The sequence below is a fragment of the Oncorhynchus kisutch genome, linkage group LG25, assembly GCF_002021735.2.
Source record: "Oncorhynchus kisutch isolate 150728-3 linkage group LG25, Okis_V2, whole genome shotgun sequence".
Lineage (NCBI taxonomy): Eukaryota > Metazoa > Chordata > Actinopteri > Salmoniformes > Salmonidae > Oncorhynchus > Oncorhynchus kisutch.
The window spans coordinates 20,269,770-20,281,818 of record NC_034198.2 but is presented as its reverse complement, the minus strand read 5'-3'; the positions used below and the strand labels follow the sequence as shown (position 1 = coordinate 20,281,818).

At 43.4% G+C, this 12,049-nt stretch overlaps 1 protein-coding gene across 1 annotated transcript; it reads right to left on the bottom strand.

Moving 5' to 3' along the window:
- Window positions 1–270: 270 nt before the first annotated feature.
- On the bottom strand, window positions 271–10,531 carry LOC109870006 (X-ray repair cross-complementing protein 5-like). Its single transcript, XM_031804807.1, has 11 exons — window positions 10,196–10,531; window positions 9,801–9,914; window positions 9,599–9,711; window positions 9,224–9,365; window positions 8,725–8,976; window positions 8,311–8,497; window positions 6,455–6,627; window positions 6,174–6,338; window positions 5,815–5,976; window positions 5,596–5,725; window positions 271–1,198 (listed from the first exon to the last, which is right to left on the bottom strand). Exons 2-11 carry the CDS (start codon window positions 9,871–9,873, stop codon window positions 919–921), a joined length of 1,677 nt encoding a protein of 558 aa, XP_031660667.1. The 5' UTR covers window positions 9,874–9,914; window positions 10,196–10,531; the 3' UTR covers window positions 271–918.
- Between the last annotated feature and the right edge of the window lie 1,518 nt (window positions 10,532–12,049).

Genomic DNA, 12,049 nt, shown 5'->3' with positions numbered 1-12,049 from the left:
ATCAAGAAGCTGATTAAACAGCATGATCATTACACAGGTGCACCCTGTGCTGGGAACAATAAAAGGCCACTCTAAAATGTGCAGTTGTGTCACACAAGACAATTCCACAGATGTTGAGGGAGCATGCACTTGTCATCACTCAATTTCCACCAGAGCTGTTGCCAGAGAATTTAATGTTAATTTCTCTACCATAAGCCAACGTCGTTTTTGAGAATTTGGCAGTACTTCGAACTGGCCTCACAACCGCAGACCACATGTAACCACGCCAGCCCAGGACCTCCACATCCGGCTTCTTCACCTGCAGGATCATCTCAAACCAGCCACCCGGACAGCTGATGAAACTGTGTTTGCACAAGAAGAATTTCTGCATAAACTGTCAGAAACCATCTCAGGGAAGCTCATCTGCATGCTCGTTGTCCTGACCTGACTACAGTTCGGCGTTGTAAATGACTTCAGTGGGAAAATGCTCACCTTCGATGGCCACGGGCACGCTGGAGAAGTGTGCTCTTCACAGATTAATTCCGGTTTCATCTTCACCGGGCAGATGGCAGACAGCGAGTATGGTGTAGTTTGGGCGAGAGGTTTGCTGATGTCAACATTGTGACCAGAGTGCCCCATGGTGGCGGTGGGGTTATGGTATGGGAAGGCATAAGCTACGGACAACAAATTCAATTGCGTTTAATTGAACGCACAGAGACGCCGTGACAAGATCCCGAGGCCCATTGTTGTGCCATTCCTCCGCCACCATCACATCATGTTTCAGCATGATAATGCACGACCCCATGTCGCAAGGATCTGTATACAATTCCTGGAAGCTGAAAGTGTTCTAGTTCTTCCAGCATCCCACAATGAGTATGGCCTGCATACTCGCCAGACATGTCAACCACTGAACATGTGTGGGATGCTCTGGATCGTTGTCTACGACAGAGTGTTCCAGTTCCCACCAATATCTAGCAACTCCGCACAGCCATTGAAGAGGAGTGGGACAACATTCCACAGGCCACAATCAACAGCCTGATCAACTCTATGCAAAGGAGATCTGTCACGCTGCATGAGACAAATGGTGGTCACCATTTGGGTATTACCGGTGTGGTCCTCTATGTGTTCCTCTATGTGTTCCGGGGCCATGGGATCTAGTGCCAAGGCTTCCAGGTTCCTGTAGTGCTGCTGGAGGACTGGGTTCTCAAAGGCATCACTCCTGCAGCACAGGAAGAGCAATACAGTGTGTGGAAAGTATTCAGACCCCTTCCCCTTTTCCACATTTTGTTACATTACAGCCTTATTATCTAAAATGGATTAAAGAATTCCCCCCCATCAATAGACATACAATACCCCATAATGACAAAGTAAAAAAAGGTTTTTAGAAATGTATGCAAGTAAAATAAAATAAATTAAAAAATAGAAATACCGTATTGACATAAGTATTCAGACCCTTTGCTATGGGATTTGAAATTGAGCTCAGGTGCATCCTGTTTCCATTGAGATGTTTAAAAAATATATATATATTTTAGGGGTAGATCAGCTTTAATATTGCAGATAATATATACAGCACCAGTAAAAGGTTTTTACACACCTACTCATTCAAGGGTTTCTTTATTTTATTATTTTCTACATTGTAGAATAATAGTAAAGACAAAACTATGAAATAACACATATGGAATCATGTCGTAACCAAAAAAAAAAAGTTACATCAAAATATATTTTATATTTGAGATTCTTCAAAGTAAACACACATTCTTGGCATTCTCTCAACCAGCTTCACTTGTAATGCTTTTCCAACAGTCTTGAAGGAGTTCCCACATATGCTGAGCACTTGTTGGCTGCTTTTTCTTCACTCCGCGGTCCAACTCATCCCAAACCATCTCAATTGGGTTGAGGTCAGATGATTGTGGAGGCCAGGTCATCTGATGCAGCATTCCATCACTCTCCTTCTTGGAGGAGTGTTGGGTCATTGTCCTGTTAAAAAAACAAATGATAGTCCCACTAAGCGTAAACCAGATGGGAGGCATATCGCTGCAGAATGCTGTGGTAGCCGTACTGGTTAAGCAAAGTACCCCCACACCATCAAACCTGCTCCTTCATGCTTCATGGTGGGAGCCACACATGCAGAGATCATCTGTTCACCTACTCCTCATCTCACAAAGACATGGTGGTTGGAACCAAAAATCTCAAATTTGGACTCAGATGTCCACCGGTCTAAAGTCCATTGCTCGTTTTTCTTGGCCCAAGCAAGTCTCTTATTATTGGCAGTCCTCATGAGAGCCAGTTTCATGGTTTATACAACTGCACTTGAAGAAACTTTCAAAGTTCTTGAAATTATTTATGTCTTCAAGTAATGATGGACTGTCATTTCTCTTCTTGCCATAATATGGACTTGGTCTTTCACCAAATAGGGCTATCTTCTGTATACCACCCCTACCTTGTCACAACACAACTGATTGGCTCAAACACATTAATAAGGAAAGACATTCCACAAATTAACAAGGTACCCCTGTTAATTGAAATGCATTCCAGGTGACTACCTCATGAAGCTGGTTAAGAGAATGCCAAGAGTGTGCAAAGTTGTCATCAAGGCAAAGTGTGGCTATTTTGAAGAATCTCAAATATATTTGGTTAACATTTTTTTGGGTTACTACATGATTCCATATGTGTTATTTCATAGTTTTGATGTCTTCAATGTAGAAAATAGTAAAAAATAAATAGTTAAAATAAAGTAAAATCCTGGAATGAGTAGGTGTCAACTTGACTGGTACTGTGCATCCCATATCTGCACAAAATGTAAAGCTCTCTCTCACAACCCCTGCTTACAAACACACATGGGCTCTAGGATTTGCAACCATTATCCTTTTTCACCCACTTAACTCCACACACCAAAACACACACCCCACCTTCCATCACAATACATCCGCACATACTGTGTCCTGTGCTTGTTGTGTTTTATCTATAAGATGTTGATTGAGTACTTGTGTTCCTGTTCCTTATATTTGAATTTGTATTATTTTGCTAATTACCCTCTCTTCTAATGCTGACTCATAGCCATTTTCGTGCCAGCAAGTGTTTTATCCAGGCTTTTAACCTTTATTTTAACTTTAAAGAAAATAAATGTAGGCCTCCTGGGTGGCGCAGTGGTCTAAGGCACTGCTTCGCAGTACTAGCTGTGCCACCAGAGATTCTGGGTTTGAGTCCAGGCTCTGTCGCAGCCGGCCGCGACCGGGAGGCCCATGGGGCGGTGCACAATTGGCCCAGCATTGTCCGGGTTGGGGAGGGTTTGGCCTGCAGAGATATCCTCGTCTCATCATGCACTAGCGACTCCTGTAGAGAGAAAGTAGGTGTACGGTGTTTCCTCCGACACATTGGTGCGGCTGGCTTCCGGGTTGGATGTGCATTGTGTGCAGTGCGGCTTGGTTGGGTTGTGTTTCGGAGGACGCATGGCTCTCGACCTTCTCCTCTCCCAAGTCCCTACGGGAGTTACAGCGATGAGACAAGACTAACTACTACCATTTGGGGAGAAAATGGGGTAAAAAAAATCTATTAAAAATATCAATTTGGCAAAGATTGGGTGCTCATATCTCTGTCCGAAACGGTGTACACATTCGAGTTGGATTTTGTCGACAGCTTCGTTTGGGATCTGAAGGATCAGGAATTTCTTCTCTTGGAAGTACCAAATTCTCTCTCATGGATCTCGTCTGTATGTCAAGTAAGGCTTCTCTCAGATGTCCCTTTTAGCTTGTTTGTATCTTTCTCCATTGTCACAGTTCTCATCACTCATCTCGAGGCTCACCTTTCAACTCCTTTCTATCTTTACTGACTAATTCAAGTATGCCCAGTTTGTCTTATTGATTTTAACAGATCGGTTTCCACCCTGTCCATTCCCGGTGGTGAAAAGCCTAAGTCATCGAGTCACCACATTTTCTTTTAGAAATCCTACTCTCAGTCATGTTTGGATGTTGCTTGTTTTCGTAATATTTTTCGATACATTTTTCTAGCCTTATGATTTGTTTTGTGTTATCCAGATTGAAGGTTATTACCCACCAGTATGTGAAGTGCTAATATTTGGTCTAACTTTCAGATATTGAATATTAAGTTTTTATCTTGAGGTGATCTGCACTGCTGTGTTCAGTTCGCCATCTTTAATGTTTTTTTTTTCTCCTTGGGATGTTTCTACAACTTGATTGGAGTCCACCTGTGCTGCTAAATTAATTTGATTGGACAGGCACACACCTGTCTATACAAGGTTCCACAGTTGACAGTGCATGTCAGAGCAAAAACCAAACCATGAGGTCGAAGGAATTGTCCGTAGAGCTGAAAGACAGGATTGTGTCGAAGCACAGATCTGGGGAAGGGTACCAAAAACCGTCTGCAGCATTGAAGGTCCCCAAGAACACAGTGACCTCCATTCTTAGATAGAAGTAGTTTGGAACCACCAAGACTCTTCCTGGAGATGGCCGCCCTGCTAAACTGAGCAATCAGGGGAGAAGGGCCTTGGTCAGGGAGGTGACCAAGAACCTGACGGTCACTGACAGAACTCCAGAGTTCATCTGTGGAGATGGGAGAAACTTCCAGAGGATCAACCACCTCTGCAGCACTCCACCAATCAGGCCTTTATGCTAGAGTGGCCAGACGGAAGCTACTCTTCAGTAAAAGGCACATGACAGCCCGCTTGGAGTTTTGCCAAAAGGCACCCAAAGGACTCTCAGACCATGAGAAACAAGATTCTCTGGTCTGATGAAACCAAGATTGAACTCTTTGGCCTGAATGCTAAGCGTCACATCTGGAGGAAATCTGGCACCATACCTATGGTGAAGCATGGTGGTGGCAGCATCATGCTGTGGGGATGTTCTTCAGCGGTAGGGCCAGGGAGACTAGTCAGGATCACGGGAAAGATGAACGGAGCTAAGTAGAGAGAGATCCTTACTGAAGTCCTGAGCGCTCTGGAGCAGGTTCTCAGACTGTGGCGAAGGTTCACCTTCCAACAGAATGACCCTAAGCACACAGCCAAGACAATGGAGGAGTGGCTTCAGGACAAGTCTCTGAATGTCCTTGAGTGGCCCAGCCAGAGCCCGGACTTGAAACCCGATCGAACATATCTGGAGAGACCTGAAAATAGATGTGCAGCGACACTCACCATCCAACCTGACAGAGCTTGAGAGGATCTGCAGAGAAGAATGGGAGAAACTCCCCAAATACAGTTGTGCCAAGATTGTAGCGTCATACCCAAGAAGACTCGAGGCTGTAATCGCTGCCAAAGGTGCTTCAACTAAGTACTGAGTAAAGGGTCAGAATACTTATGTTAATAACCATACATTAAAAAAAAACTGTTTTCACAGTATTGTGTAGATTGATGAGGAAAAAAACAATTTAAGCAATTTTAGAATAAGGCTGTAAGGTAACAATGTGGGAAAAGTCAAGGGGTCTGAACACTTTCTGAATGCACTGTAGACAGACAACACAGGAGTAAGTGGGAATTTGTCATAGGACATGAATGACACTTATGTTTTATGCTTTTACTTTTTTCAAAATGCAAATCCTGGTATGGAAACAATCTGTGCAGACAGCTGTGATGTTTATATTTTCACTGTAATGAAAGGGCCGAACCTGTATTTGAAGGGTAACTTGTGTACTATCTCCTTCATCTTGTCCACCTGGAGGTCGGAGGCGGTGGGGAGCTGAGGAGCGTCCAGGTTACGGATGTCATCCGCGTAGGGCAGGAAGATGCCATGGAAGCCTGAGAATACACATCACTATAATTAATCTGAAAGTTTAAAATTATATTAATTGTGCGATATTCTTTGGGGTGGGACCCAATGACTATACCTGGAGCCTCAATCTGGGCCTGGCCCTCATCTAGCTCCTCTCTCTGGGGCACCAGGGCTAAGAAGCGTGGGGAAGAGTTACGGATCCGTGTGTATTTACACAGAGCGAACACGTTCCTCTCACTACACCTGCGCAGCAACGCTGTAAACACACAGGCACTCCCTGGGATGGAAAAACAGGACAGAGTGAGAAAGGGGTTAAAGTTGGAACTCAAAAGATAATGGAACTCAAGAGGGCAAACATGGGTTGACAATCCCCAGATAACATTTTGACAGGCAGTTATGTATTAAATTGTCACCGTCTCTCTTCCCATCATAATGACAGGTTCAGTGTTTAAGGACGGACGCACACAAACACACCTGTGACCGTCTCCTCCTCTGGGTAGATGAAGAGAGCAGATCTGAGGTGGTGGTGCAGTTTGAGACACTCCATGGGCTTGAACCCAATCAGCTCCAGACCCGGGTCAGAAAACTTCTTTATCACATCCACCTCATCTTTCTCCATCACTATCTGCCTGCATACACCTACACAGACAAAACACACAACCACTTCTAGACTGAAATAACCCTAACAGCACGAGAAGTATGAATTTATACTTTTTGATACACTTTCAATAATTGCTATACTTTGAGATTCCAACAAGTTACCTGAGCCCTCTTAGTGTCACTGGGGAGCAGCAGGCTGTCTGTCTGTGTGTGGACCGGCTCGTTGTTGTCTCTGTAGAGCTTGTTGGCATTAGGCTTCTTGGTCTGTCGGACCGTGATGTACACACCCACCGCCACGTTCATCCCTTCCCCCAGACACAGATTCAACCTGAGACTCAGAGGAGAGAAGACTCATCAGCAACCAGGGCCCTATTCAGTAGGCATGTGACAAATGTAAAAATGTTCTTACCATTTACATTTTTATTTTATTTTTTATAACAAAAAAATATAAAACGACATGTGAATTCACAATGCAGATATGGTCCTGCGTGTGACCGCTAGTGGGAGATGCAGTTCAATCTACAGCAGTACTGGCTACCAGATGGCGCTCGCTTTACTGCTGTCCCCCAATCACTCAGCAACTATGGTAGTTAATTACGTTTTTAGGTTCTCTGCCGTGTGCCTCTCCTCCATGTTCTCCGAGGCCAGTACATCGGAATTAATGTGCCACTTCTCGTCAATGTGATGGCTCGTTGAAATTATGTATGACAGCGTGTTCATAGAAGTCCAACAACCTGCTAACGCCACGTATGGTGTTTGAGAGCTCGAGCTCTGTACTCGCAGAGGAATCATTGTACAATTTCTCCATCCGGGCCGTCAATGGTTTTTCGACATGACATATTGTAGACTGGTCCTAGAAATACCATCAGGACACTGAAGCCGACATCCTCTACCATTGACAACGGCTGCATATCAACTGCAATCATTTCTGTAATCAGCGCTGTGAGTTTCTCACGCCGTCCCATATCGCACTTCTTTCACGTGAAGAGCCAATCTGTCTGTTGTTGGATGTCTGCACTGCTGCAGCGGTTAGGGAGGAACCATGAGACCCATTCAGATGGCTAAGCGTTGAACCTGTACTGCTACTGTAGTGCAATTCCACCACCTTCTCATTTAACTTTTTAAAGTATTGCCATGCAGGACTTCGCTGCTGTCCCTTCCCTGTCTCACTGACATTTTTCCAACTGACAATTTATTTGTTATTTTACCAGGTAAGTTGACTGAGAACATGTTCTCATTTGCAGAAAAGACCTGAGGAATAGTTACAGGAGAGAGGGGGATGAATGAGCCAATTGTAAACTGGGGATTATTAGGTGACCGTGATGGTTTGAGGGACAGATTGGGAATTTAGCCAGGACACCGGAGTTAACACCCCTACTTTTACGATAAGTACCATGGGATCTTTAATGACGTCATGGAGTCAGGACACCCGTTTAACGTCCCATCCAAAAGACGGCACCCTACACAGGGCATTGTCCCCAATCACAGCCCTGGGGCATTGGGATATTTTTTTAGACCAGAGGAAAGAGTGCCTCCTACTGGCCCTCCAACACCACTTCCAGCAGCATCTGGTCTCCCATCCAGGAACTGACCAGTACCAACCCTGCTTAGCTTCAGAAGCAAGCCAGCAGTGGTATGCAGGGTGATATGCTGCTGACAATGACGTGCGGAGCGCTTTATATCTATGGCAAATCATTTGAAAGATGCTTCTCCCCCCCTAGAAATGTTAAAGCATTGTTGCATTAAGTATTTGTTTCATTTTTCCCTTTATGATGATCGGGAGCTGTTAGTGGTAGTTGTGTGTTAACTGCACTGCAAATGTAATTGTGTGATTTGTATTCTACAGTGTTTTTCGGTTAGAGATTTTATTTTAACGATCCCAATTTCCGTTAAACGTTCACACCCTTAGTAGAGAGAAATGTTAAACGTTTGAAACATCTAAACATGTCCTATAAGAACAGTGCCCCGCCTATACAATGGTGGGGGAAACTAGCTAGCCTGTGCTTGTCACCTTGCCATGGATCTCTTCTTCATCTCCTTGGCTCGAACCCTCTTCCGGAGGTCCTCCAGTTTCCCACAAGGCTCCATCTGCAGGCCCAGCTCAGACTCATCCTCGGGGGGGCTCACCACGTCGCAGAAGAAAAGCGAGATGTCAAGCCCACCTGGCTTCATCAGATGCATCAGGTCTATCACCACACCTGTGAGTGAGTGAGTGAGTGAGTGAGTGAGTGAGTGAGTGAGTGAGAAAATGTATCACACACTTCTAGTGATAAACTATACATTTGCAGGACCAAGATGTATTTCAGGCCATTTTTCAAAACCCTCCACCTACAACCCAGTTACATTGAGGATGCCAAATGCCATAGAGGTACAACTATGAGTGTTCTATCTTTGATAATTGCCCGTCCCCTTTCTCCAGACCCACCAGTCTCTTTAAGGTCACCGGCCTTGGTGCGGGCTTGGCGGTCATGCTCGCAGTCGCCCCTGTGTGGCGTGTCTCGGCAGGTAAAGATCATGAGGCGCTTGTAGGAGAGCCGCAACTTGACGTCGCTGTAGAGGTTGGAGCAGCACCACAGGGCCTCACCCAGGTTGGTCTTCCCACTACCCATGGTCTCATCTGCCACCTGGGCACCGTTATCCCCACGCAGCCCGTCCACATCCTTCACCCGACGGGCACCTAGAGGGAGGGAGGGAGGGAGATGGATGAAGGAATACAGAACAGGACAGAGGACAAAAAAGGAATGAGAGTAATGGGTGGGGGAGATAAGAGGTGGATAGACAGAGAGAGGTAAGGAAGACGAGTAAAGACAAGTAGATTGGAAATGGAGATACAGAGAGCATAATAGCAAAAGTTAATTTGGCTTCCAGAAGACTCCAAAACCCTTTCAGAACATATACAGAAACTGCCAGCCAGGGAGACATACCAGGTGAGTGCAGGTCATGGTAAACATAGACATGCTTGAAAGTGTTCCTGGGGTTCTTGCTCTGTTCCGTCCCATAGAACACTAGAGCCACCAGGTCCTTGTCACTGCTGATAATCTTACTGGTATACACACTGCGGACACACTGGGGAGGGAGAGTAACAAGATACAATACAACACTGTCAGGGGGCTAAGCAGGACAACCGAGAGATAAAGAGAGGGTGGGTGGGAAAGAGCCATTTTCATGATTCTGAGAGTTCAGTAATATTGATCATGTCTGAGTGAGAGAAAGAGAGAGTGGCAGGGAAGGTGGTGAAGAAAAGACAGGAAACTAAGGGAAAGTAGAGAGTTGAGACGACTCAAGAGAAACAGATCTACCTGCATGGTCATGTCAAATGGTGAGGGCTCTCCATCCTCCCCCCTGATGAACATCTCCTTGGAAGCATCCACCAGAAACACCAGGCTGTCACGCCCTGTGCACTTATAGTCCACTGGGGAGAGGGATTGCAATTACATCACAACATATACTAAACTCCATACAATTCATGATCCATTCAATCGCCATCAATGTTTGTCCTACCTTCAAACTCATCCCCTTCTTCCCCGTCCACATATTCATCCTCATTCTGGTAGTAGGCTTTCCACTCTGCCATTGTCCCCCAACTAGGCTACACTGGAAGGCTCTGGTGGAGCCCTGAAAATGACATGACACGACACACAGGGAGAGGTCATTAAAGTTTGTGAAAAATGTTGAAAATTGTGATTGTTATAAAACTCTGATTAGTTAGCTAATAGCATATGTATTGTTTGAAGACGGATTTGTTTTGGAAGGAAGGTCATGATGACTTCGGGGAATCAATACTCAACTTCTTCCTGGCGGGTAAGTGTATTTTGGCTAGCTAGTTTAGCAGACATTTATCGCCATAAAATAACAATACATTTTCCTTTAACCTTTGCAGCAAAAATAAAGCATACCTTGCGACCGAGTGTGTGGCGTTACGAATGTGTTTCGGATTAGAATGGCTAACCACACGCTTTGTCTTGATGCAGGTTGTAACGCTCAATGAGTGAATGGGTGTGGAGTCAGGCGCAGAGAGCAAAGGATGCGGGGGAAAAAAACACGCTTTAATGTCCAAAATCAAACAGAACAAAATAGTTATACCCAACACAGGCGTAACTATTACTACAATAAGTACCCTTAGGTTATTAAAAAAAATACCAGGACAGCGAGAAAACCCAACAAAACACTAACACCTCTCACAAATACAGAAGAACAAGCCCGCACAAACAGAAGCGGGCTAAACAACACCACCCTAACAACCAAACAATGAACAGGTGAAAACAATTAGACAAAACCAATCTAACACGGAACAAAGGATCGGTGGCAGCTAGTTGACCGGCGACGACGACCGCCGAGCGCCACCTGCAGAGAGCTGAACGTGCAGTACTTTTTCTGTTGAAAAATATTTTGGTGTGTTCATGTAAAACTAAAATTGCATAGCGCCACCTACTGTGTGATTGAAGTGGAGACGCATTGATTGCGCATTTATGAAACATACTGCATACTGTCTAAATAATTGTCATATCAATTGTAAAAGCTCACTTGAATAAACACAAGATTTCAAAATTTTATCGATTTTTGCTTGTGTGACTCATTTAATAATATTTTATCAGCTGATAATGTACAGTAGGTCCCAGTCCCACTATATCCATTAATTGTCTGGTTTCTAAACTGTATGTAGAAATATGTATAGGCCATAGAAATATAATGAACTGAACAGGCTTGGAACCTCTAACCCTGGCAATTTGACTGGTAAACTCATGTGTAAACTCGCAATGGCTCCTGGTATTGTGATACAATAATTTCCATGGTAATGTAGAATGTTCATTCAAATGATGCTACCTGATGTGACTCATGCAATGGAATGTACTTTGTGTAATGTCAGCTGTTAGAATTTTGGGAAAACCTTGCAAAATACTTATTTACTATTTACTATTACACCAAATTCATAAAAAATCCTACAATGTGATTTTCTGGATCTTTTTTTCTCATTTTGTCTGTCATAGTTGAAGTGTACCTATGATGCAAATTACAGGCCTCTCTCATCTTTTTAAGTGGGAGAACTTGCACAATTGGTGGCTGACTAAATACTTTTTTGCCCCACTGTATATATATATATATTTTATTACAATATGTCAGTTGAGTCAACAAATCACAGCACAGATTGATGGGTACACGTCTTGCATTTACTTCTTGCTTTGCTGTTTATGGGTACGCTCGTAATCGCCGCTTGTCCACCCGTTCTGCCATCATTGACTTGAGTGGGGACCACTGTTTTATTCAGTATATTTCTATGGCATTTTATTTATTTTTTATTTATTTTTTATTATAAATTTATTTGATTCATAATACAAAAATCAACTTACATTGCTACATCAAACATGTCTAGCAAACCAAACACAGGTATTAACAATGCTCAAACATACAACAAATATAAATAAAATGCAAAAAAGAAACAATTTAAGTGCAATTATATTCACTCTGAAAATATCTTATTATAATGATTCATGAAGATGTTATTCTTGTTGTTATTCACTAGAGTTAGTGTTTTAATAAGATAATTAAATTCAATCAGAAAATGTTCTAATTTTGGAATAGAATTATGGAATTTTTGTTTCTGTATAAAGTATTTGGCAACAAGAATAAAAAAAATATCATTGCAATAGTAACATATTATATATTTTATGTTAAAATTATAAGCAGTGTTCATAATGGTAAATAAGTACTTTACAAGGTTTTCCCAAAATCCTGACACAAATTTACATTCA